Raw genomic sequence first — 26,112 nt, 5'->3', positions numbered from 1 at the left:
TGCAGCGGCTGCAGTGATGCGGACGCTGTACCGGTCTGTTGTGGTGAAGACAGAGCTGAGTGTAAAAGCGAAGCTTTCAATCTACCGGTCGATCTACGTCCCTACCCTCACCTATGGTCACGAGCTGTGGGTAGTGACCGAAAGAACGAGATTGCGAATACAAGCGGTGGAAATGAGCTTCCTCCAAAGGGTGGCTGGCCTCTCCCTTAGAGATGGGGTGAGAAGTTCGGCCATCCGGGAGGGGCTCAGAGTAGAGCCGCTGCTCCTCCACATTGAAAGGAGCCAGCTGAGGTGGTTCGGGCATCTGACAAGGATGCTCACTGGGCGCCTCCTGGGTAAGGTTTTCTTGGCATGTTTCACCAGGAGGAGGCCCGGGGCAGACCCAGGACACGCTGGAGAGATTATATCTTGGCCGGCCTGGAACGCCTTGGTGTTCCCCTGGATAAGCTGGAGGAGGTGGCTGGGGAGAGGGAGGTCTGGGCTTCTCTGCTTGGGCTGCTGCCCTCGCAACCCAGCCCCGGATAAGCGGAAGAAAATGGATGGCTGGATGCATATACGTACACTCACCAGTCATTTCATTAGGTACAGCATGCTAATAATGGGTTAGGCCCTCTTTACCTTCAGAACTGCTTCAATTCTCTGTGGCATAGACTCAAAAAGGTGCTGGAAACATCCCTCAGAGATTTTGGTGCATTGACATGAAACAATCTGCCGTACTGCTCCTAGATCTGGTGACTGGAGGTAATTTGAGTGGACTGAATTCAGTATCATCTAAGAAACAAGCTGGAGATTATTTAAACTGTGTGACGTGGAGTATCATCCCCCTGGAAGCAGACATCAGAAGATGGACACACTGTGGTCATAAAGGGATAGCCATGGTCAGCAGCAATTAAGCAATGCTCAGTTGGTATTAAGGAGGCCAAAGCGTACCAAGAAAATATCCCCTGCACCGTTACACCATCACCAGCAGCTTAACCACTCACGAGGCAGGATGGGTCCATACTTTCATGTTTATGCCAAATTCTGACCCTGTCATCCAAATGTTGCAGCAGAAACTGAGACGCATCAGATCAGACCATGTTTTTCTAATTGTAGCCTCGGTTTCCTGTTCTTAGGTTTTTTGATTTGATTTGATTTGATTGATTAGCATTCAAATTCAAATCTCAGTGAAAACAGTGAAAAAACAAACAAACAGTGAAAACAGAACAGAAATCTACCATAAAGAAAGAAAGCATGAGACAAGGCTAATCAAAAGGTATTGGCAGAAGCATTTGCTTATTACTCCAACCCTTTTCACAAAATATCTTTTTGTATGCAGCTCCTGTACACAGGGCTTGAAGAAAATAATAAAACAAAGCAAAAACCAAACCAAACAAACAAACAAACAAACAAAAACAAAGAAAGAAAAAACTTTCCACCTTAGATAAGTAACTACATCAAAGCAAAAGAATCAAGAGGTTGTTTTTTTTTTTCTCCTTTTTGCTCTTTTCATTCTTGATTTATATATTTTTCTAATACTCTATTTTTAAACATGTTTTTAAACAAGGAAAATGAACTACACCTTTTTAAATCACTGTCATAACTATTCCACAGGTTAACTCCTCTAACAGAAACACATCTCTGCTTTATATTTGTCCTCATCTTGTTTTTCTTAAAGGTGAGTGTCATATAGTGTGGTGTGCTGCTACTGGAATCAACAAGGCGTTTTCAGCCAGAGAACTGCTGCTCACTGGGTATTTTCTCTTATTTGGACAATTTTCAGACTGCAAATCCAAGAGATGTTTGTGTGGGGGAAAATTCCAGTATATCAGCAGTTTATGAACTACTTACACTGCTCCCCCTGGCACCAGTAACTTTCAAAATAAATCACTGGTTTCTAAATATGGTTACAAAAGTGGACTCTCATATTAGACAGGTCCAGTAGAAGAATAAAAAAAAAAAAAAAGTTGTTTTGAACATTAAAAATGGAGCTGGAGCTGAGCAGACCTCACTTGAAATCTTCATCATAATCATCAATCATAATATCCAAGCACGACAATTTTCAACCACGTTTTCTCCATTTTTATTAATACATCTTTATTATTGACTGAATCTATAACTAGCAGTTAATTTAGAAATACAGTCTATTGTAGCCCATCACATTCTATTTTAGAAATCACTTACACATATGGTGTTTTTTATACATTATGTGGTGATGATTTAGTAAAAAGCTTTCTTGGACAGTTAGCCTCATGGACTCTCTACAACACCACTCATATTAAATGCATGACTACATATACTTAAAGACAAATACTGAACGTACAGTATATGCTTCAGACAATGTGGTTCATTAATGCATAATGGTTTCTCATATAAGTGCAGAACATGCTTTTTGTGCACAGGGTACTATATACAGTGCTGGTACCATGCTCTCCTAGTGTGTTGTCCTTTGTTCGGTTTGTTAAGAAGGTAAAATAGAGGTTTGAGACGAAGAGTTTTTCCCTCAGGTTGTCATCGTGCAGGTCGTTAAGTGGAAGGATGTTTTCAGTCCATGAAGAAAGCCTGAGGACAAAGACGGCTCACGTAAATGGAAGTGCTGGCGCAGAATCAAAGCGACTGAGCTTGTAGAAAATCCAGTTTATCTCTAACTAATCCAACCTCTACAGCCACATTTAAATAATTAAAATGATCTCACAGCTGTTTTCCATTAGTTTCAGCTTTGCACACCTAATCAGTGACAACATATCTGTGTTAGATGGTGCCATAAATAATGCTTTTACACTTTATTAGAGAAAACAAATCAGTTTTATATTTAGTAATGAGGTTTGGAGTACATGGTGGTGTAGCCTTTTGGACTCCAATAATACTTAATTCCTAATATTTCACAAAGGTTTATTATCGTGTCCTTAGGGGTAGATCATCTGCATCCATCTCCTCCTCTGTCACAACAACCCTCTGCATGTCCTCCTTCACTACATCATGAATCTTCTCTGCAGTCTTCCTCTTTTCTTCCTGACTTGCATCTTCAACATCCTTTGTCAGATATATCCACCTTCCCTCCTCTGCATATGTCAGCCTTTCCTTTCTAACTTTGGCTCCAAACTGCCCTACCTGAGCTGTCCCTCTGATGCAGTGGTCTCTAATCCTGTCTATTCTGGTCACTACCAGTGAAAATGTTAGCATCTTCTTTTTGTTAGTACCACCATCTCCAAAACATGCATCACAGCAGGTCTCACTACCATCTTGTACATTTTCTCTTTCACTCTTGCTTCTATCCTTCTGCCAGAAATCACCCCTAACACTTGCCTCCACCCACTCCATCCTGCCTACACTCGCTTCTTCATCTCTCTTGTACATTGTCTTTTGCTTTGGATGGTTGAGCCCAGGTATTTAAATTCATCTACTTTCACTACCTTTGCCCCTTGCATGTTCACCTCTCCAACTGTGTCCCCCCCCTTGCACACACATGTATTGTGTGGGTGTTAGTCTGACGTCTAAAACCCACACATTTTCACCTAACTGAAGGTACAGTATTTGTATCACACAATTAGCAAAGCTGGTCCCACTTTAACACTTTAGCTGTGAAAAAATATAGTTGAGCAGAAATTCAAGGGATCCACCTTTCTAACCTGTCATTAATTTCCCTCAAAAATATACTTTAGTGCAAGAACTCAGTATTTAAATCTACAAAGTTTATTTTGCACTTTCTAGTAAATGTTAAGTTAGCAGCCTAATAGCCTAGCTTAGCTTCATGGACATCCATAGAACAATTTTGCTATATCCATAGAAAAGTGCAAAAATGACCCTTAATGACCTTTACATAATGTTTTCAATAAAAGTACACAGTCTAGAAATAACAAAACTTTCACCATAATAATACAATCAGAAAATTGCTAGACTAGATAATAAGTAAAGAGCAATTTTTTCTTTTATATTTTATACTTGACGTCGTTATTGTTGCTACAGGGACACAGTTTACATAGATCAAACATGATGTTTGAAACAAAGCCGTGGTTAGGAGTGGTCAGCTGACAGGGTTTAATGACATTTATGTAGTGTTTCTAATCATTCTAAAATACATTGTAACAGTAGGTATCTTTTATGGAAAGATGACATCCATTTTCATTAAATGATCACAACGTACCTGTGCTATTCTCCGACTTGTACCCCTGCACAGTTATCTTTACTTTCCGAGGCTATCGCTAAATATTCAGCATTTCTGGAAAGGAAAAAAAGAAAATCATTTTCAGTAATCATCTGCAATGTTTTCTTTTATCACAATGACATGGGTTAAAAAATGCAAAAATAAAAAGATACAGGTTTGATTTTCTTTTCGACTTACAGGAGGAAGGTTTTGGTTTTGACTAGGGAGGAGGATGGCAGGATGAAAACACGACAAGGCGACAAGAGGGAACGGGACAAAGACACACAAGTGAACGCACACAAACACGATGGAGACAGCGACAGTCTTATAGTAAAGGAAACAATGATATAGCAGGCAAAGGCAAAAGTTAAAATTATAGGTGTGATTATAGCAGGACAATAAACAATGACATGACTCATGGGGAAATACACACTTTTCACAACTTCCGACTCACACCAAATTTGTTTTTGAGGAAAGTACCATTCACGTCAAACACTGTAAGCCAAAATAACACCTAATAAACAAGTATCAATGAGAAGGAAACCGCAACTGCTTTCACATATCTCTTATCATTTCTGCATATAAATTTGTCTCTTTGGCAGTCTGCCAAACCATATCCCTCTTCTGTGATTCTTCTCCTTTTGCACACCGAGGAAAGTTAACTTCTTAACATGCAACAGGTCATGAGTTAAAATGAGCATTTAGGGTTGAGTTTGGGTTGGGTTAACATCCACCTTTTTATGATGTCATTTTCTCCTGTTTGGATTCAGGAGACAAATACCCTCTCAACTCCAAAGAATGCTCTCATTTATTTTATAAAGCTTATAGTTAGGGCTGGATCAGGTGACTGAATGATCCCTTAGGTATGCTGCTTCAGGCTGCTGGGACACTTCCCATGAGGCACTGAGCAGTTCTTCCCACTCTCCTGGATGTGCTTATATGCAACTACTGCAACCTTTGTCTACTTCCTCCCATACTTTGTGTCTGCTCGTGGTCTCTCTCTGCTTTCCTTTCCTTTCTTCCTTTTACCCTCATCTCTCAACCATTCAGGCCAGGTTGCTGCCCTCCCACAGCTTGGTTCTGCCGGAAGGTTCTTCTTGTTAAAAGGTAGTTCTTACTCACAGTGGATCCTCTGATTTTTTGTGGGTTCTCTCTATAACGATGTGCAGTCTTTACCTTGCAATAAAAGAACATAATCTGTGGATTTTGTTGGGTTTTTCCTTCGGTAAGGATTTCTTAGTTTATCGTTGAGGTTTTTTGTAATTATAGCAAAAATGTAACGGATGTGTTGATTACTTCTAGGTTCTATTTCATCTCAAGATTCTCATTTAGTGTTTTAGTTCTTCTTACTTTTGAAATCAGTTTTTCTTCAACGTTTAGAATACCCCTATACTTGATTTGATTTGGTTTGGTCTGGTCTCTCTGATGTCTTCTTGAATTTTGTTGTCAAGTGTTTCTCTTTTCCTTGGTTTCCCCATTTGGGTACTTCCTGTTTTATTTTGTTGCTTTTCGGTCTCTTGTACATTATCATTAATATTATTTCCTTTCTTATTGTCTTAATTAGTTTCAGCTGTGCCCTGTTAATCTAGTGTTTCCACTTTTCCTGATTGCTTCCTGTGCCCATTTAATGCCTCAGTTTCTATCAGTTTTTTGTTCAGTTACACTCTAACCCTGCTGCCCTCTTTAGCTTTATGTCATGTTTCTGTTTCTTTAATTTTCCACATTGTCTCAATAATGTTTTAGGTTTTTTTCTGTTTAATTAGTCCATCTCTAAAAGCTGTATTTGGTTCGGCCTGAAATCTGTGACATTTAAAGCACCTTGAGGTGACTGTTAGTGTGAACTACAATTATTTTAATTTAATTTTTGCCTAATTGGAACACCTAAAATGTTTTTACCCAACCTGCAGATGCAAAATTCTGGAATCCCTAGCTTACACTCACACAGTGTTTACTTCCTTCAGCTGGAGACCTAAAATTTTCTTTCATTTGCACCTCTGAGTGAGTTTATAATGCTGGTGTGACCGGGCCTTAACCCAAATTTGTCTTTCATCAATATCTACAAATATGCATGCCAATAAGTGCCAGAAAATAAGGAGTCTCAGATATGTTTGTTTCCTTTTCAACTGTAAAATGACTTAATTACACATCTTGGTCCACAATAGCAACGCGTGACTCATTTTATTTTGAGCTACAAACTAATATTGGCCAACATATCTGCATCCAGTTCATAACTGCACTCAGAAACACTTTTATAAGCCTTTAACATATAAGCACATCTTGTATATCTTTTCAAGCTGAATCTTGAAATGAAAAGGCTCAACTGTATATACAAGATTCTGACATGCATTAAGTCAGCATGCATTTAGGTGTAAGAGAAAAATACTTACGCCGCTTCTCGTAATGCTTCTTCTCCAGCTGCTGCTATCTTTCTGTAACAGTATATCATCTCTATGAGGAGCCAGAGCTGCAGGCCGATGATGGACACGTACATCATGACCTCTGACACGATGGAAGCTGTACCTCTGGTGGCTGCATACAGGAAACCAGGAAAGACGAGACAAACAAACAAAACAAAGGTGACCTGACGGGGTCGAGAAAAAGCTGAAACCACCTAAAACCTAAAGAGGAAACATCTGTTCTATCTAAAATCTTTTGTTTTCAACCACAAGAGCCACACGCATCGAAATAAAGAATTCTGTGCTTGAATAGTCTTAGTTTTTCTTGCAGAAGAATCACTTTTGTGACATTGTGCAGTCTGCCTGTGAGACACTACTGAGTTTAATCAAAATATATAATATATAATAAAATGACTTTAACAGTCTCTCATGTTCTTGCAGAGGAATTTTGGACCACTTCACAACATTGCTTCGGTTCATTACAATTTGCAGGCATTCGTTTATGCAAAGCTCTCTTAAGAGTCTAAATATTTGCAAAATATCTATTAATTAATCATAATTTGTTCCAAAGTTACAGTTAAGAGACAGTTTTCCAGACGTATTTAAAGCCTAGTCCTAGATTCAAAGGGAAATTAAATTAAGATCGCCGCAAAGTCTAAGACTAGACTTGATCCGTGTCTGGGAGACTGAACCAAAGAGCGCACAGTTATATATGCTTACTGTTATGCTGCCTGATAGTAATGCATTTATCAGGAAACATTAAATAATTCAGCTAAGCTGCTGAACTGGCAGCGTGTCAGTATCCACGATTAGACATGTTTCTTCCATCTATTGAAAACTGTAGAGAGTAAATATCAGCCACTGATGAAATAGAAGTGAAACAAAATGAATGTTGCTTCCATTTTAATCATAACAGAGACTAGGAGGCTGCTTTATTGACAGTGCCAGAATCTTCAACCTCTGAAAATGGAGGCAGGCTGCATTCTCATAATATTAAAGCTCCGTTGTTGTTCAGGGACCTCCAGGTTAATAGGAATGCACACTGCACTCACAGTGAGATTTAAAAGAGTGACGGTCTGTATTGTGTGAGTGTGAATCAGTTTGTGAAATGCTTCTGCAATGACAGAGTCTGCTTAAGTCTAATTAAGGCCTGAAAATGCTCAGCCATCTCCACCATTGATCGCCACATTTACACGTAAGATAAATTCATTCAAAAAAATTCAAAAAATCTAAATCTGACTGCTCAAACCACACTTTTCAACCTTATTTCAATATGCATAATATATTTTAACATTTAGCAATAAATTAGCTTTTTCTTGTTAACTGTCTTCAGATGTCTTTAAGTCTACTTGCTCAGATACTAATGACCTGTATAAAGTCGTACCTTTCCCCACCACACTGAGGTGCACCACTTTGCTGACAACGTCGTTGTACTCGTAGTTTTCGTAGGAGAGGATGCGGTTGAAAAAGCACCGGTAAGTGCCCGAGTCATTGAAGGTGACATTTAACAGGTATATGGACGCATCTTGAATGTCTCTGCTCCTTTTGCTTCCGTTCCAGTCGACACGAGCCTCAAACTGGTCACTCTCAATGGTGGGGCCATCCTCATTGTAGGTGTACATCTGGACGACACAGAGATCATTTAAGGTTGTGTTCATTACCAGTTACATATTCTTATGCAACACCTTTGCATGAGTGACGGTTAAAATTAATCTTTCATTATTTATGTTATTCTGGGCCTTGGTGTAGCCGCTCAGTTTGTTTCCCCCCTTAAAGAGAACTTATTTCTGATTGGCTGTCCCCCCCTAAACAGAAGATCGGAACAGTTGTGGGTGGAGCTTCTGTTCTCACAGCTAATACCAGGTGTCTGAGATGACTCTATTGGGATATACGCACTCCATGACATCACACAGAGCCAAGGGTAGAAGAAACTGTCAGAAACAGAGCATTTGGCTCACAGGTGTTACTTTTAAAAACGCTGAAACTTTGGCGGTGTCTAATATGAACATCCACCAATGAGCTATTATGTTATTTAGGCTACGATGTATTATTATTATTATTATTATTTTGGAAATGTGTTTCATATCTCTTGAAAATCAAGGATTTAGTGTAAAAACTGTCAGTAACTCGTAAACATTTATTGCTAAATGTTTGTTAAACCCTTGAATTAGAGCAGAAAGTCTACACTTCAGCTGTACCCTGATTGTTTGATTTCAAATTGGAAGCAACAATGAAAAAAATGTCCAGGTTCATGAGTAAAAAACATACTCCATTTTTTAGATTTTCAGTTAATTGGTTAAGTAAACACACTTGACAGCTCCAAATGGATATCATGTGAGAGGAAAATACCTCGTTACCATATTGTAGATGGATGTGTTGCCTCCGATTTAAATTTGTCTACACCCCCAGTCACCCCATATGAAACACACTTTCCCCTGAAACTGTTCAGGCATATTTTTGTAAATTATAAAACGACCGTTCAGACACTACTATACTGAAATACATCCACGGCTACATTAACACAGCATGCACTGCGGCATCAAACAGAGAATCCAGCACAAGGTCAGCAGAGCTCTCTCTGACACTTTGATGACTTCAGTGGAGTAAAATGTTCCAATTGATTCCCATCTGAAGCTCATGACGGTCTCATCACTGGGTGCTATTATGTGACTGAGGACCGTACTGTAGGTGTCTATGTGCGAGTAAGTGAGAGCGACAGGAAGGAGGAGAGCTTTGGTGTGCACTATATATAAGTGCATATATAAATAGCTCAAATCCTGAGAGAAGTAGCCCACAAGTTTGATTTTATGGATGCTTGCATGACTAAGACTTCCTGCTCCAAACCTCCCATATAGTCAGCAGTGCTGCTTGTTGTGTACAAAGCAGAATTTAAGGTCCAGCAGAGGTAGCGGCTTCGCTGTGTGTCATTGACATAAATGTATTTTTCAAGGGATTTTGCAGAAATTGCAACAAGCATAAATAGCACCATAGTTCTGTAAAGATATTATTAAATTGGCCAAAAAGGATTGGGTTGATTAGAATTTAGGTATTATTTTATAGATAACATCTTCATAAATCCAGTTAATTTACCAACACGAGGAGCTATTACACATACATACATCAGAAACATCAGAAATCTTTTTGGTGCAACACCGGCCCACTTCTTGACGTGTATGTCATCCAGTTCAGCGATGCACAGTGAGGATCTTGGAAGACTAAAATTTGTTTTAATCTCCATCATCAAAACTGCAATTAGGAAATGAGAGCTCTTTTCCTGAAGGATATTGCTTCTCCTTCAAATGTACTGAAATCGTTTTGTGTGATAGTAACTGGAAGAAGCTCTGGCTTTTGCAGTTATTTTCTTCTACTTTATTAACAAGGTGAAAGAAGCATCCTTTAAAGTGCTCCACTGGTTTTATCCTACCGAAAGTGTCCTTAAAAAGACTCAAACCTGACATTATGTAATCTTACATGAGTTTGTCTTTCAGTTATTTTAGCTTTACCTCTACTCCTGCCTACTGAAACAGCATGTTTACGTTTATGTAAGTGATTCCCGATTGGTTTGGAAAGATATTTTATTTGGACTCCATCAAGACAATAACGCAAACTCTTGTGAATTTCAGATTAATCTGATTTTTTTTAATTCTGTGCCAAATTTCAGATTCACAAATGTAAGTTTCTAAACTGAAAACGAATGCAGTTCCACAATCATATTCCTACTGTCGTCTCCCCTGAAAATATATTGAACAGTGTTTATTTTATATAAATAAAGCAGCAAGTTACTTCTATACTTTGTTCCTTCTTCTAATAAATGTTTATTTTTTTTTTTTAAAAAAAGATGGGAGGAAACCCAGATCTGCAGGGCCATAAATCCCACTTCATGGAAACACTCACCAGAAAAAAGTCAGCCTCCCCTTTTGGCCTGAAGTACCATTCGACGCTGGCTTCACCTCTCACCTCACTCCTTCTTTTGCAGGAGATGCAGCCCAGTTTAAAACCCTTGCCTGCTACAGCTTCAGTGTCCGAGTCCACCTCTGCACAGGCCCCGTGACACTGGTACACTGTTTACAAGAAAAGAAGAGATGTCATCAGCCTGGGTTAACAAGGTGTCATAGCAAAACACTGCCAGGAATCCCGCCCACTCACCAAACAGCGTGCAGAGGAAGGAAAATAGCAGAAAACGTAGTAGTGCCATAACTCCAGATGTTTTATCGAAGGAGGGGCCTCAAAAAGTACAACCCTAAAATGGTTCTTGAAGCTTTCACGGAGCCTAGTGACACTCACGCACTGAGCACCTCCGAGTTTGCAATAGCAGGATGGATATTTGCAAATGTTTTCTTGTAGATTTCAGGAAGCTTATCTGTATTGTTTTTTTTTTTTTAAGTGCAGGCTGATGTCATGTGTTGGTGACAACTAGCAGCTAAACATGCATTGTAAAGTGCAAACCGTATACGCGTAAATGTAATGTCCCGTGGAACCACTCAGGTCTTTGGCTCAAGCCGGCAACAGTTTCCAGAATTCTGGTTGCAGAATTTATTGCCACAAATTATTGCTCCTTTTGAGACAGTTCCCCCAATTTACACACCCACTGGCCTCCCGCATCCACGCGGTGACCTTTTCTGCTATCAATAATCAAATAGCTTATGAAACGATCCAGATATCTGTTAACTCACAGTGCTCCCCAGATCCGCACCCTGAGGTTATGATTTTTTTTTCCTGAGGTCCTTTTAATATGAGATGCAGAGAGCAATCAGTAGACCTCCCTGGGGCATGCTCCGCTCTAAATGTTGGAAAATTACAGAGAGTATAGACGCTTACGAGGTTAAAATGAATGTGTTCAAGAGTGCAACATGCCAGCTACTGAATAAACGTCAACAATACATTTACATGCCAGTGCATTTATAATCAATTTGCATGCTCTACGGCAGGAAACAAATGGCTACCTTTTACAGGGTACACGCTACCAGTATTTAATAGAGACCAGTCTAATGGTCTAATGGTAATTATCCTTAATCGGATCAATGAAATCAGAGCCACTGTCCTGATCAGGCCTCCTCTCCTCGAGCAGAGTCGTCTCTCCTGGAAAAAATATAGAAAAATACTGTCCTCTCCTGCGATGGCAGCTATATTTTTTTTTTGTATAATTTCAGCTATCTAATGACCCCGTGCTCGGAGAAAAGATGTTTCGTTCGCGTTGGCATTGCAGGTCAAACTGCGTGAGCGCACACGCAGGCATATAAACCAGACACGCAATTAAAAAAAACATACACACAACCCTCAAATAAATCCGTCCAGTGCTCAGTTAACGGTGTTTTTTCCTGCGCCACAGCGGCACCTCTGTTGAGAGGCTGTTGCTGCAGATGCACTGCGGTAAAAACAGCCAAGCGTGTGTGAGACAGGGCAGGTGCTGCATGTGACAGCTGTTTGAGCCTCTTCTGTACGGTTTTTTAAACTGATGCTCATTTAACCCTGCCTCAAACCTGCTGCAGGGATCCCGGTGTGCGTTGGAAGCAAATTAAATGGAAAATGATAAATAAGAAAACGAGAACAGGGCGAGATGGCCCTTTAATTTAACTCCATGTTGATTCATACAGGGCATCAGAGAGCTTCCACTTTCTGGACTTCTTGTTTTATAGGGGGCGCTAATGGGAGGTGACTCAAAAAATCCAGTTAAAATTACAGTAGGCTACAGTGAAGGAATTTTTCGTGAAATTATTTTAATGTATTTCCCAGTGTTTATTACACATTGAGTTTTACCATTAGATATTTGTGGAAACTTAAAAAAATTATAATAATTTTGATGTTTGATGTCTGTGGTCCCCACATGCTTCAAAAGATCCACCATCATCACTGTGCCCAAGAACAGCAAACCCTCATCCCTGAACGATTACCGGCCAGTTGCACTGACCTCGGTAGTAATGAAGGTGTTTGAGAGGCTGCTGAAGAACATCATCTCCTCCTCCATCCCAGACACCACAGATCCGCTGCAGTTCGCCTACAGATCCAACAGATCCACAGAGGATGCCATCGCCCACGTCCTACACACCACTCTCAGCCACGTGGACAAGAAACAGGGTAACTATGTGCGAATGCTGTTTGTTGATTACAGTTCAGCGTTTAACGCAATAGTGCCCTGCAGACTGTTCACAAAGCTCAGGGATCTGGGACTTAACAGCCGTCTGTGTGCATGGGTGTTTGACTTCCTCACTGGCAGAACTCAGGTGGTGAGGGTGGGCAGGTGCTTCTCCAACAGCATCACCATCAACACAGGAGCACCTCAGGGATGTGTCCTCTCGCCACTGCTCTACTCCCTCTACACTTCAGACTGTGTGGCCACCCATGGCTCCAACACCATTGTGAAGTTTGCTGACGACACAGTGGTGTTGGGTGCCATCTCCAACAACGATGAGGCGGCCTACATGGATGAAGTGAAGAATCTGGCATCGTGGTGCCAGGACAACCACCTCCAGCTGAACGTCTGCAAGACCAAGGAGCTGGTGGTGGACTTCAGAAGGGGTCAGCACAGAGACTACAAGCCCATTATCATCAATGGAGCTCCAGTGGAGAGGGTGCAGTCCTTCAAGTATCTTGGTGTCCACATCTCCTCAGACCTGACATGGGCTGCCCACATTCAGGTCCAGACCAAAAAGGCTAGGCAGCGCCTGTATCACCTACGACAACTGAGGAAGTTCAGGGTCCCTCCAAAGATCCTCAGGATTTTCTATACAGGCGCTGTGGAGAGCATCCTCACACAGAACATGACACCGTGGTTCGGGAACAGCTGTGTGAAGGACCAAAAAGCTCTCCAGAGAGTGATCCGTACAGCAGAACGCTGCTGCAGGATTGCTCTCCCCCTGCTTCAGGACACACCAGGAGATGCCGGACTAGAGCAGCGCAGATACTGAAGGACCCGTCCCATCCTGGCAACAAACTGTTCCAACTTCTGCAATCTGGTAGAAGGTTCCGCATCTTCCGGGCAAGGACAGAGAGACTCAAGAGGAGCTTCTATCCCCAAGCCATCCGTGCCCTAAACACACACACCCGCCCTCTCACATCATCTATAATTGACTGAGACAGGACTCTCTTCCAGACACTCTAAACCAAGGCACAATGTACATTCCAAATTCCTTTAATTTTAATGTTTATATTGTCTATCCTGTAAAATAGTCAGATGTCTATTCATATTAATGTACAGAATTCACCTGCTTGCTGCTACTACTGCACATTCACCCAGTGTGTATATATATATATATATATATATATATATATATATATATATATATATATATATATATATATATATAAAATGTTCTTCCTCTACACCCCCCCAGTTTTTGCACATGTCGAGGAGCGTGTCAGGCTACATTTCACTGTGTGTTATACTTGTATAACTATGCATGTGACAAATAAAGAACCTTGAACCTTGAACTTTATTTAGGTGCAAGGGGTGGGTGGGGGTATTTCATTTTCATTTTATCTTTTGCATTTTTAAAAGTGTAAACTTCATTGAGGAAAATTTGAAATTTTTATGATATTTTGTTTGGAGATAAACGTTGGCGGTTTTATTTATTTTCACAGCACTATGAGCCGCTTTACTGCATCCGCCATTTTACTTTTGGGCATGAATCCACCAGTAGCTGAGAATTTCTAGCAACTAACCTCCTGGCAGCGTCCCGTTCAACCACCACAACCATCACACATGTTGTTTTCTGTTGCGGTTTAACTTTTCTTCCACTGTTTATTTAACGCTTGTAGAAACGTGTGTCTTAGTAAAATGCTAGCTTTTGGGCAGCATAAGCTTCTCTGTGAGGACTAACTAAAGGACAGGAACATCGTTTTATTTCAGTACAGGCCCATTATCGATGAGATATGCGAAAATTAAATTACACATTGACCGTTTTGTCTAGAAGCTGTTGTTTTATCCGTGTTGCACTGTCAGCTAATTGAATATCTCCGGAGCGCCCCCTGCTGGGCCTCCAGCTGGATTGCAGCCAGTTTCTCGGGGATTGGGCTCTGTCAATACATGTAACAATGGGTCTGTCAGTAACGTTTAATAATTGTCCATGCAGCTATTGTTTATTCAGCGGCAGGTGAATCAACAGGTTAACGTGTGATGGCGTTTCGTGACAGTTCTAACCGACGTTTACACTAAACACCCACTCACACCGTATGAGGATGCTGCTTAGTCAACTGGCTATAAGCAGCAGCTGCGCCTGCGGGCAGGCTGCCGTTAGTCTCGTTTTATTAGCGTGATTTTTTTGAGATGGCGGTTAGCATGTGGAGTTTACCAGTGACGTTTTGCTGCAAATAGTCAGCGAGGCTCCATGTAAAACAACAAAATCTCGGCTCATCGAAGGTAAAGTCATTAAACTAACGTTTACTGGGCTAACTGTTGACTGGCTAATGTAGCTAAAAGCTAGCTTAACCCAGGGAATATAAACAATGAACCAAAAACTAAGGAGCGAATGTCTTCAGCCCTTCATCGTGTGAGTGCCGCCTTTAAAAGTAGATGGTGAAATAGTAGAGCATCGACGTGAGCAGTAATCACCAGGTGGTAAATTATTCGGGATGAACACAGGTGGTTATTAATAAATCAGCCCTATTTATCCCATATTCGGGAAATGCTATCGTTACAGCACTTAAATTGAACATTAAAGATAACACCCGGATTATCTGGCAGATGGCTTTCTGGTAGGCGGATGTATTGAATTATAGAGTGTGATGGCATGTGGAAGGGAAGATTTTGTATATCTCTCCTTGTGGCAGTGTATCTGAGGCAGGCTCTGCTGTCTGTTTAGTAAGTGTTGCAGAGGGTGGTCAAGATTATCTATGATGGATAGCAGACTGTTCAGTGGCCTCGTCTCGATCACAGCTCTTTCGTAAGTGTCGTGTGTGCAGCCAGTCACAGAGCCAGCCTGTCTGATCAGTTTATTCAGTATGTTGGAGTCACCAGCTCCCCAGCAGACTTCAGCAAAGTCTAAAATTGGGTGATCTGCAGCATTTTGTTGGATGCTTTGAAGGATCTCAGTTTCTTTAGGAAATAGAGTCTCCTATTACCCTTCTTGTATACAATCTGTGTTGGTTTTCCTGATTTGGATGCCTGGAGTAGCCCTCTACTTCAACACCTTGTCCCAGGATAGGTCTTGGCTATGTAGCTGCCCTCTTCCTTCTGAAGTTAGTCACCGTAACTGTGGTCTTATTCACATTCAGAGGTAGACAATTCCTCCTAGACTACTTCACCGGTGGGCCCAGGCAAGTCTCTGGTGTGAGGGAGCTAGTCAATAGTTGTTAAGCCCTGATAGTGTTGAGTTCTTCGGTACAGGAACCAAACAGCATATTTTCCATAACACTGATATTAGCAGCGTTTTACCTGACATTTGAGGTAAAATGATGAGGTAAAATTGGTCTTCATGAAATTACTCGTAAGCAATTAAAGATCAATCAGAGGATAATAGATTAATGTACCAGCTGATCTTTTCTGCGGTGAATGTTATCAGCCTTCTTTTGTGGAAACCAGACAGTGTTATTGCATATTTTAATGGCGTAACAAAACATATATTAGTCTATAATGCATTATATGTATAAGTGTGGATTAGAAAAATAATAACTACATGTGTAGTAAAATATGAGAAAACAACTGACAACTTTTGTGCCTTTCCTCTAGGTTTCTCTGACCATGGATCCGACCTGCAGTGGGTCTGTGGCTCCGGCCGGTTTGACGGTCCAGGTGTGCTTCCCAGGCGCCAGAGCAGCTGTTTTGGACAATCTGAACCGGCAGCGGGAGGAAGGCAGGCTGTGCGATCTCTCCATCCAGGTGCAAGGTCAAGTGTTCAGGGCTCACCGCTGTGTCCTCGCTGCATCCTCACCTTACTTTCATGATCAGGTAGGGCAGAGCATATTAATGCAGGGTTGAAGTTGTTGGGGTTTACTGTCTGATGTTGCACTCCAGTAATATAGCACTATTAGAATACCTAAAATCATCTCTGCATGTAGAGTGGGTGACAAGAGACGAAGGGAGAGACACCACTTCACAGCCTTTATGAGCATATCACCCACATGTTTTCTACTCCACATTTTGAGCTTTAATATTTACATTTTGGCCACAGCTGGCAAACATGTTTAAAAGCTGTATTATTAACTGTTGGAGTGCAATCCACTGAAAAAGATACCTGCTAATTAATACGTAGTAACATAAGCTGATGGTTATGATAAAATACTTGAATTTCACTCGCCAAAACTGAAGCAGAAAATCCTTGGGTAGTCTGTACCTCACAGTAGCTCAGATAATTTCATCAAACAGCACAAACATGGTGGAAATGTCCACATCAGTGACTCCAGTTAGCGGAAACCTAGCTTTTGTATAAAAAGCAGGTGTCTTAAGCCTCCCTTATAGTTTCTTTAGCTGTTTTTCTATGTTTAAAATGGATAACAAACTGAGCAACAGTTTGTTTTTGTAAATGCACTGGGTTTGTAAAACACTGGCAGAAAACCTGTTTATGTGTATATTTTAGTCCAGATGTCAAAGTGTGTCTTTGTTTCTGTCTCTTCACAGGTGTTACTGAAAAATGTTACAACTGTCTCCCTGCCCTCAGTCATGGACCCAGTTGCCTTTGAGAGCGTCCTGAGTTCTGCGTACACTGGCCAGCTGAGCATCGTGCATGACGATATCGTCAACTATGTCACCGTGGCCAGTTTCCTCCAGATGTGGCACATCGTGGACAAATGCACCGAGATCCTGAAGAGGCCTCGGTCCTTAGCAGAGGGCGCCTCTGGGGAGGCTGCCGCCGCAGCTCACCCCGGCTCTGCATCTCGCCAGCAGTCCCCGAGCAGCACGGAGTGCCTGTATGCAGAAAGGGAGGGAAGGAGGAGGGAGAAGAAGCCAGATTCACTGCCTCCTTTGGCTACATGGAGACGCCCACAGCAGTTCTCAAGATGGGGACGCCCTCGACCCTCGTCAGCCCAGCACTTGGCTGATTCACAGCTGGACAGCCTTCCTGGCTATGTGGAGACTGATTACACCAGCTGCGAGGAGACATGGGTATCGTGCAATGCTAAGACGAGTCACTTTACTCATGACGGACCTGGACACAATGCCCGGCACCATGGGGGGTTTTTGGGTGCTGAGGCTTTAAAGCAGAAAGTCAGATTTCAACAGCGGGGGGCACCACAGACCTCTGATCGACCACTCGATAAGAATAGAGAGAGTGGGGATGGTGATGAGACGCAGGATAAGAGGAGGAGTGAGAGAAGAGAGATTGAGGCGGATGAAGGAGTAGGAGAAGAGACGGGGAAGAAGGAAGGCTTTGCACAAATGGGACACTGTGGTAAGATGGACAAATATGAACAGCATTAAAGAATCCTTTTTAGACACTATTTGTTATTAGGATTTTTACTTTTCTTGAACAGCAGTTTTTTTCCAAATATAAAGAAATTTGCAGCTTTTGTGGGGATGATTTGGACTGACAGCAGTGCCCTGACATTTACTGTAAATGTTACTGAAAGTTAATATGTTTATATATTATAAAATAAATACAAGAATTTAAATATTTTATTTATTGGTTTCAATTTAGTGAAATTCTGATTTACGTCAGCAGTGGATATAAATATAAATAATGTTGAATCTGACCAGATAGCTGGGTCATATATTCTTTCTCTTTGTGCATTTTCCCAGTGAATTTAATAAACTGTGCTTTTGTTCCTTCTTGTCTTCAGCAGACTTTCACTCAGTTTCAAATGAAAATGATGAAGCTGGACATGTTGCAGGGAAGCAGAGTGCAGACGTGATGAAGCAAAGAGATTTGGTAGGAAGCGATCCAGCCACAGACCTGCCCAGTCTTCATGGTTGCCAAACAGGTGACGCAGTTCCAGACCCTTCCTGCCCGTCCTCAGCGAGGCTTCAGTGGCAAACAGGTGCCTGGTCTCAGCAAGAGCAGAGGCCTCAGGAAGGAGAGGGCGGCAGCTGCAGTAAAGATGAGGATGATGAAGAGGAGGATGTGGATTTTGAATGTTTCACAGAAGCGACCTATAGGAGAGGCACTTACGATGAGATTGAAGATGGCACAGGACAGGTTTCCCAGCGGCCTTTGGTCCCCGTGTCTCCTGACTTTACAGTGGCGGGCGCGGAGGTGAATTGGCAGGGTGGCTCTTTGACCCCTACCTCCAGTCGCCATTTGTCCTCATCTTCTGCTGCATTTCCACCGCCCCCTTCACCTCCAACCCCATCTTCATCATCCTCAGTGTCCCTCGCTGCTGCGCCCTACACGGGCAAAGTACACTTCTGCCACTGTGGGAAAGCCTACACCCTGAAGAGTATGCGTGACCGGCATGTGAAGATGCAGCACCTCAATTTACGGCCCTTTGGGTGTCCTGTTTGCACAAAGTCCTTCAAAATGAAGCACCATCTCACTAAGCACCTTAAAACCCACGGAGGGCTGCGGCCCTATGAATGCAGCCTCTGTGGGAAGAAAGTCATTTGGAGAGACAGCTTCCTGAGACATCAGGCCCGATGTGAGAGACTTGCTTCCAGCTCCTCGGCGAACAGCAACAGTGCAAGCGCAGCAGCAGATATGGATGATGGCTACAGTTATGGATTTGATGAAGGGGAAGCCTTTCTCCCCACTGGAGGACAGGTGAAAGTTGAGGAAGTGGATTTTCATAAGGAGATAGAGGATGGGATGGGTGGGCTTTTGGGTAGTGTTTCTGGGATAGTTGCTGAGCTAAGAACCCAGACGCAAAACTTGGACCCTGGCAGTCACGTTTTTAAAGAGGAGGCCAGCGAGAGCTTTACCTGAAATTAAACGTTTATGTGGAAAACGGTGATTTAAAGCACTTACTGTAAAGTTTGAAGAAGGATTTTGCTTAAATTGCCATGAAATGTCATCCGATCTTCACACAATCTGAATAAACGAAGAACACAAGCAGTTATACTTTTCATTCTTTTATTTATGAAACATTGAGCAATCACTCAGTGCTGGATGGAAAGAATAAGCGAACCTTTGTGCTAATGAGTTCTCAGAAAAGCTGCTTGGAGTCAGGTGTTCCAATTAAGGCAATGAGATTTGACTTGTGGGATGTAGAGGCACTTATCCCTATAAACAAATGTGTACACAGTCTGATTACTTACAAAGCCTTTTCTGAAATTTATATAAAGTGGAAATATAGGACAGGCACTACTCTTTTTTTTCCAAAGGCCACAGAGACCACAATATATCTGCAAACAATATATCTACACTTACTAAAATAATTAAAAGATATACAGAAAACTTTTGAATAACAAATAGTGTTAATGGAAGGATTTTGCTAAGTAAATAAGTTTGCAAAAGACCAGATGGATGTTCCAAAACAGTTCTGTAATAATTTTCTGAGCACAGTTGAGACAAAAGTCAGTCTTACCATCCACCAACTGGATGCTTTGCAGGCATTGAGAGAGTAAATACGTTTATAGCGGCAGTTCTAAATCTGATGCTTAGAAGAGTTTGGGAAGATGCAGTAAAACAGGAAATATTATTGGCCTCAATGCTGTTAATGTTTGTCCAACTAAATAAATTCAATAGTTTACTTACCGTTTTAGAATAAACACTGTGGGATTACTCAATGTGTTCAATAAAGACATGAAAAGTAAAACTGATATTTTCCGAGTTTGATCAGATAATTAGTAATCAGTTAAAGTGTTGGTGATCCCAAAGGATTTGTCAGCTTTCTGCTGTATGTACATAAACACTTTAAAAGATGGAAATGTATAACGCAACAAATCTTTGAGCCACTGCTTCAGTTTTGTCCATTACATGTGCATTATTTACAGGCCATGGTTATTTTGAAAAACATGAGAAAAAAAATTCTAATTTCAAGTGATCCTTTTTCATTTTGCAGCGTCACATAGGCTCAGTTTTTGTTTAGTGATGCTTAAAACTCTACCAAGCAGTGTTGTGAATGTATTTCTCGCATTTTGCACATAAATTATTTGCCATTGACCTTTAACACAAGGATAAAAATGCTTTTTTCCCGTGCCATGCTGATGTCACTTATGTGAAGAAAAAAAAATCATGGTAATAAAAGTAGTTTTGTTTCCTGGTTTTGGTGATCTGTGATCATTTTAAAACATGTCACCGAGGCTCATTTTAATATTGTGTGTTATTTTAGAGCACTGAGGCCATTTTTAAATATTTTGTTAAATGACTTCTCAAGAAAGAAACTTAAAATCAATGGTGATGAGATTACAGCTTTATCTAGCAGTTGCTGACAAAGCCAGTCAGTGTATTGGCACCTGAGAGGCTAACACTGGGCTCCCGAATAGCTTGTTAGATTTATATGAAGTTTAGCATCTTTTCCAGGTTGAAACAGGTGACTTTGGGTTTCTAGTAGATAAGTGTGATCGTCTTCCCTGTGAGACGAGCTCTACCAGTTACATTTAGGCTTGCAGGGTGTGAACACTGATTTATAATTTTTCCATTTTAGGCTAACACAGTGGATTTTAAATCAAGCTATTAAGATATGATTGAGGTGGAGACTATCAGTTTAAATTCAAGTGGTTCAACAAAAGCAATATATAACTGGGAAAGGCAGTTGACTTAAAAAAAAAAAGTAATTCCGGTGACTGGAGTCGATTTTGTTAATTTCCTCTGTTGTATTTGGGAACCATTTATTTTTGCTATCAGTATGAGGTCCTTAGAGATGTTGATGTAAGTGAAGGAGGCTATGATTAGACTTAAAAAAAACAAAATGAACACCAGAGGGAGACATTATTTTAGGAGTGACCAGTCGACTGTTTGGTACTTTTCTAAAACGAAAGAATGCAGTAAACACCAATAAATCCACAACTAAAGTGGATTCTTGCAGTTTCTTTCATCGGTTAAGAAAAATCCCTTCCTAGTGGAAATTTGACCAACATAAACAAATCTTACATTTTTGAGGAGTTAGAAATGTTTTTAGATGAATAGCCTCTTATCTAAAAGTATTTGAAAAGTACTGTATATGCGGCATTTTCCCACTGGTCAATATTAAAAGATTTTTAAGCAACATTCCACACTGCTGTGTGTTTTTGGAGGACATAAAACACTGAGGTTTAAAGAAACATTGCAGATAATTTTAGAACCCTTAGGCTGATTTGAAACAATCTGGAATTCATGTTTTAAACAATGCTGAGATTGTCGTAGAGCACTAGTGTGTAGATAGTGGTGGCCATTCTAGAACAACGGTGTGCAACATTCCAGAATGCAGAAGTTGATTTTTAAGCATTCATGGCCATTCTAGAACACAGATGCTAATGTGAAACATTCTAGAACTCTGAGACTGATTCTAAACTTACTAGAGCACGGCACATTCTAGAACACAGGTGTCGAACTTGAGGCCTTGAGGCCCGGAGTTGGACACCCCTGTTCTAGAATGTATGTTTTAAACAATGCTGAAGTGCTGTGTATATTGGTGATCATTCTAGAACAAACCAGTGTGCAACATTCTAAACATTGATGGTCATTCTAGAACATTTTAGAAACATTTTAGAAACATTCTAGAACACTGAGGCTGATCTGAAACATACTAGAATGTTTTTTTTTTAACAATGCTACAAGTTTATTGAACACTAGTTTTTCATTGTAGCTAATTGTAGAAGACTAATGCATGAATAATGCTTCATTGGGAAATCTACAATGTTAACCCTTCACTGTAACCTTCCATGTAGCCTGATGTGCACCACCTGATGTGCACCTCCTGAAAAAAATAACTACACATCGGGTTGATGCAGGCTGCCTCGACTTCAATGGCATGGAAATGTGATGGACGGCTAAAAGGAGTTTCTGATTACGACGTAAGTTAGGATGCAGCTTTCCTGCAGAAGTCTAAATCGAGCTTTAGGCTCATCTTAAAACCTGGGTCATTTATGGTCATTCTCATAACAGTCTCAATAACTGTTTGTTGGCTCTTAGTCACCTGCTGAGTTGTGTGCATAAGAACATATTGCTTTTTTTATAGTGGAGAAATTCTGAAATTCAAATTTCAGTAAACAGGTGCTGCTTTTGGATATAGTATTTGCCCCATTAGAACACATTTAGAATGCTGCCTTGCAGCACAATGACGGGGCACAAGAGGTCTCTGTAGCTCAACACTGCATCAAGCCATTCTAGTCAAAAACTACACTATCTGTGATAACATGATCTAGAGATGCCAGTGAATGGGACTGCTGATTAATATATTTGGGTGTTTTCAGAAGGGATAGTCTATAGAAATAGCAAACATGAGGTCCTGACCATCAAAGAAAGAAATGACATAACACAGAAAATACACATTTTTGGCTTGCAGAGCCCTATAGCTTAGAGAGAAATGTTACTGCAGTACAGTTAAAAATCATTTTATAGTAATGTTTTGTCACATTAGACACTTGTATGGCTGGATTAACTGTGAAGATGAACTGGCTGAGTGTACAGTTTGCTCTTTATATGAGTGCTCAAATGTGCGTGACGTAACATGGATTATAGACCTCTGAGCCAATTGTTGAATTATTCAGAGAATAAGCAGCTCAGTGATTATTCTGCTTTTAGAGGCAGTAGTCCATGAAAAGTTCTATCTCACCGTTATTTCTAATGATGAGAAACACTGTTTTTCCCACTTCTCAGTATTGACAAGGGAGTCTAACGAGGATGACTCATCCTTGTTTAGTGTTTAATTAAATGTAGGACAGAGTGTCCTGCTTGATGTAGTTGAGATCTTGTTTTTTTCACTCTGCAAAAGACTTTGATATTGGGATTATCGTCTGACGTAGACGACTGGCCTCGAGAGAATATTTCAGCAGTGTTTGGGAGCTTTTTATGGCATGGATCATCGCTGAGTTACAACAGGGGCTTATCAGTTTACTTTTTTTTCCTCTCAGTTTTTGAGCTGCTAGGTCAAACTATAAGCCTTCTAAGCTGCAAGAAGGTAACAGGGTCAAATTTTGTAATTTTTTAAAACAATTTGGCAATTCAACAAAGACTCTTAATGGGTAAAATATTGAAAATTTATGAAGTATGGTTACAAATCTTCCAGTAGAAGGCTATTACTTACCTTAAATGAGCTTAAATGAGCAGAAATGTAATTTTCTTTTTCTTTCATAGTACTAGAAATTTATATTTCTTTATTTATTTGAGTTTATTTAAGACGTTAGAATATATAACTTCATAATAACGGGAAGCGGTGCAAGAAGAAATCTTATAAGCCTGCCCTTTGTACAAATGAATAGTTTAACATAAGGTATTTCACAATTGCACAATGCCTCTATGCATACTTGCAAATGTACCTCAGCATCAACACACATACAACACATACACATACAGAGCACACTATATTTCATACATTCATGTGCTCAAGGACAAAATAGAAACAAAATAGGAAGTAAGCATGATAAATTGGAACGGAACCAATGAACAGCTCATTTTCTACATTATTATTAGGGACACTTTGTGTACATTATCTTTGTGTAGTGTGTCTGTGTGAACTATTGTGTTGTTTGTTTACATTAAACTAATGATTAATTTAATATGTGTGATGTGAGGCACGATAACTTACAGCGAATGCAGCAGCAAGCATGCCAATGGTACTAAAACAGTCATTTCTGTTCTGAGCCTGTCATTTTCCACGTCTCTGTGTCAAATTGCTTATGTCTCATGCTTTGTGTTTTATTTTGATAGTCCTTGTCTCATGTCAGTGTATCTAGTTTTGCGTCCCCTTGTCTCTTTATGTCTGATTAGTTCCAGCTGTGTTTCCACCTGTTCCCCGTCGTCTCGTTATCCTGCCTGTGTATTTTAGCCCTCAGTCTTCCCCTGTTTGTTGTCACGTCATACTGTCAGTGCTAAGTGCTGTGTGTGAGTCTTCGGCGCTCCTAGTATTCTCCAAGTTCTCTGTTGTAGTGTGCTTCCCTAGGTTTTATGTTTCTGGTTTCGTTTTCTTGTATTCAGTGTAGAGTTTTTCCGGGAAATAGAGCTGCCGTTTTAATTTTACTTTTCCGTGTGCCAAGTCCTGGATTTGGGTCCTCATCCTGCCTGCCACACAGCGAAACATGACACTATACAATATTTTATACTGTTTTTTGCATTACTTAAATGGAAAAAGGCATAAAGCTTTAGAAGTGCAGCTATTTTTATGGTCTGTTCAACCTTAACCCTCCTGCCATCCTTTAAAAAACTCACACCCATCACCCTAGGGACCATTCTCAGCCACGCCATAAAAAGACCATATATCCATATTTTATTCCACTTTAAATTAGCCAACCTTGTAAAACTACTTCTCCCTGAAATATTCATGTAAAGTTTTAATTATATTTTCGTTGTTTTAACCCTTCAAATCCCAGTGTTATTACATGAGCGCCCTGTGTTATAAGCCCCAAAAACCAAAAAACGAAACTAAATATTTCCACAAAAAACCAGTTGAAGTAATATGTGATTGTCATTATAAGTAGGCCTTTAGATGGACCAAAGATTGGCACCAACATACATTTTGACCTGCCATTATCTTTTTTGCATTTTTTTTGCAATTTAAAAATTAAAACTTCAAGGCCCTGAGTCTTCATTGACATCCAAGAAAAGAAGAAAAAATAAAATCATATGATGATAATTTGGGGTTGAAAAATAGCGTTTATAATGGAAGTCAATGGGCAGAAAATGGTCCCCAGGGTGATGGGTGTGGGGATTTCTGCTGCTCAGCCATTTTAGGCTGATTTAAGGAATTCACACTGGAATATTAACATTGACAGGTAAAAACTATCCTGTGGCAAGTTTGGTTATATTCCACTGAACACAGTGGAAATGGCAGCCATTTAACACATAGCAGTGGCACAAAAAGGTCCCAAGAAGGCAGGAGGGTTAAGAATATAGACTGTATATAGGTGGTTATGTTTTTCTTCAAGAACGTAACCACCGTGACATCATCATATGATTTGATTTGATTGATTAGCATTTAAATATCTCAGTGAAGACAGAACAAAGATCTACCACAAAGCAAGAAAGCATGAGACAAGGCTAATCAAAAGGTATTGGCTGAAGCATTTGCTTATTACGCCAAGCCTTTTAACAAAAGATCCTTTTGCATGCAGCTCCTGTACACAGGGCTCGAAGCAAATAATAAAACAATAAAACATATGGTTATTATAGTCCTAATGTGAGGCCCTGTTCTGAGAATTTGTTGCTGTTCCTAACTTCATGAGGAGTGAGAGCTCGGTCTGACTGAGACACCAATAAACAGCAGATACTCTCATACACCAGCGACTTATCATGCATAAGGTAAACATGCCTTAAAGCAGGGGTGGGGAACTCCAGGCCTCAAGGGCCTCAAGATCTCACCCTGGGTCATCACACCTGAATCAAATGATTAGTTCATTATAGGCCTCTGGAGAGCTTCAAGACAACTTCAGGAGGTAATTTAGCCATTGAAATCAGCTGTGTTGCACTAAGGATACATCTAAAACTTGCAGGACACCGGCCCTCGAGGCCTGGAGTTGAACACCCCTGCTCTAAAGCGTCTTGTGTTTTATCCTCCTCCTAAACTCTAGCAGAGACTATATTTCACATATATTTGAAACTACTGACTGAGAAGAAGCTCATCGGGAAAGTTTTTAACTGAGTTCAAAAT

The 26,112-nt window shown here is 40.5% G+C and overlaps 2 protein-coding genes across 5 annotated transcripts; one reads left to right on the top strand and one right to left on the bottom strand.

Moving 5' to 3' along the window:
* Window positions 1-2,046: 2,046 nt before the first annotated feature.
* Window positions 2,047-11,841, bottom strand: scn1bb (sodium channel, voltage-gated, type I, beta b). Its single transcript, XM_004569226.5, has 6 exons — window positions 10,666-11,841; window positions 10,414-10,580; window positions 7,904-8,141; window positions 6,511-6,652; window positions 4,124-4,198; window positions 2,047-2,541 (listed from the first exon to the last, which is right to left on the bottom strand). The coding sequence occupies exons 1-5, from the start codon at window positions 10,712-10,714 to the stop codon at window positions 4,129-4,131; spliced, it is 666 nt and encodes a 221-aa protein (XP_004569283.3). The 5' UTR covers window positions 10,715-11,841; the 3' UTR covers window positions 2,047-2,541; window positions 4,124-4,128.
* A 2,662-nt stretch (window positions 11,842-14,503) lies between these two features.
* On the top strand, window positions 14,504-20,590 carry zbtb22a (zinc finger and BTB domain containing 22a). Of its 4 annotated transcripts, none has more exons than XM_004569229.4 (4): window positions 14,504-14,875; window positions 16,184-16,402; window positions 17,072-17,843; window positions 18,235-20,590. In XM_004569229.4, exons 2-4 carry the CDS (start codon window positions 16,196-16,198, stop codon window positions 19,308-19,310), a joined length of 2,055 nt encoding a protein of 684 aa, XP_004569286.3. In that variant the 5' UTR covers window positions 14,504-14,875; window positions 16,184-16,195; the 3' UTR covers window positions 19,311-20,590. The 4 variants fall into 4 exon arrangements, with proteins under 4 accessions (XP_004569286.3, XP_004569284.3, XP_004569285.3 ...); XM_004569227.4 differs by having other exon boundaries at window positions 18,232-20,590; XM_004569228.6 differs by lacking the exon at window positions 14,504-14,875 and adding an exon at window positions 14,955-15,097 and having other exon boundaries at window positions 18,232-20,590.
* The last annotated feature ends 5,522 nt before the right edge of the window (window positions 20,591-26,112 follow it).

The sequence above is a fragment of the Maylandia zebra genome, linkage group LG22, assembly GCF_041146795.1.
Source record: "Maylandia zebra isolate NMK-2024a linkage group LG22, Mzebra_GT3a, whole genome shotgun sequence".
Classification (NCBI taxonomy): domain Eukaryota; kingdom Metazoa; phylum Chordata; class Actinopteri; order Cichliformes; family Cichlidae; genus Maylandia; species Maylandia zebra.
The sequence above is the reverse complement of the archived record's forward strand: the minus strand, read 5'-3'. Positions and strand labels throughout refer to the sequence as shown.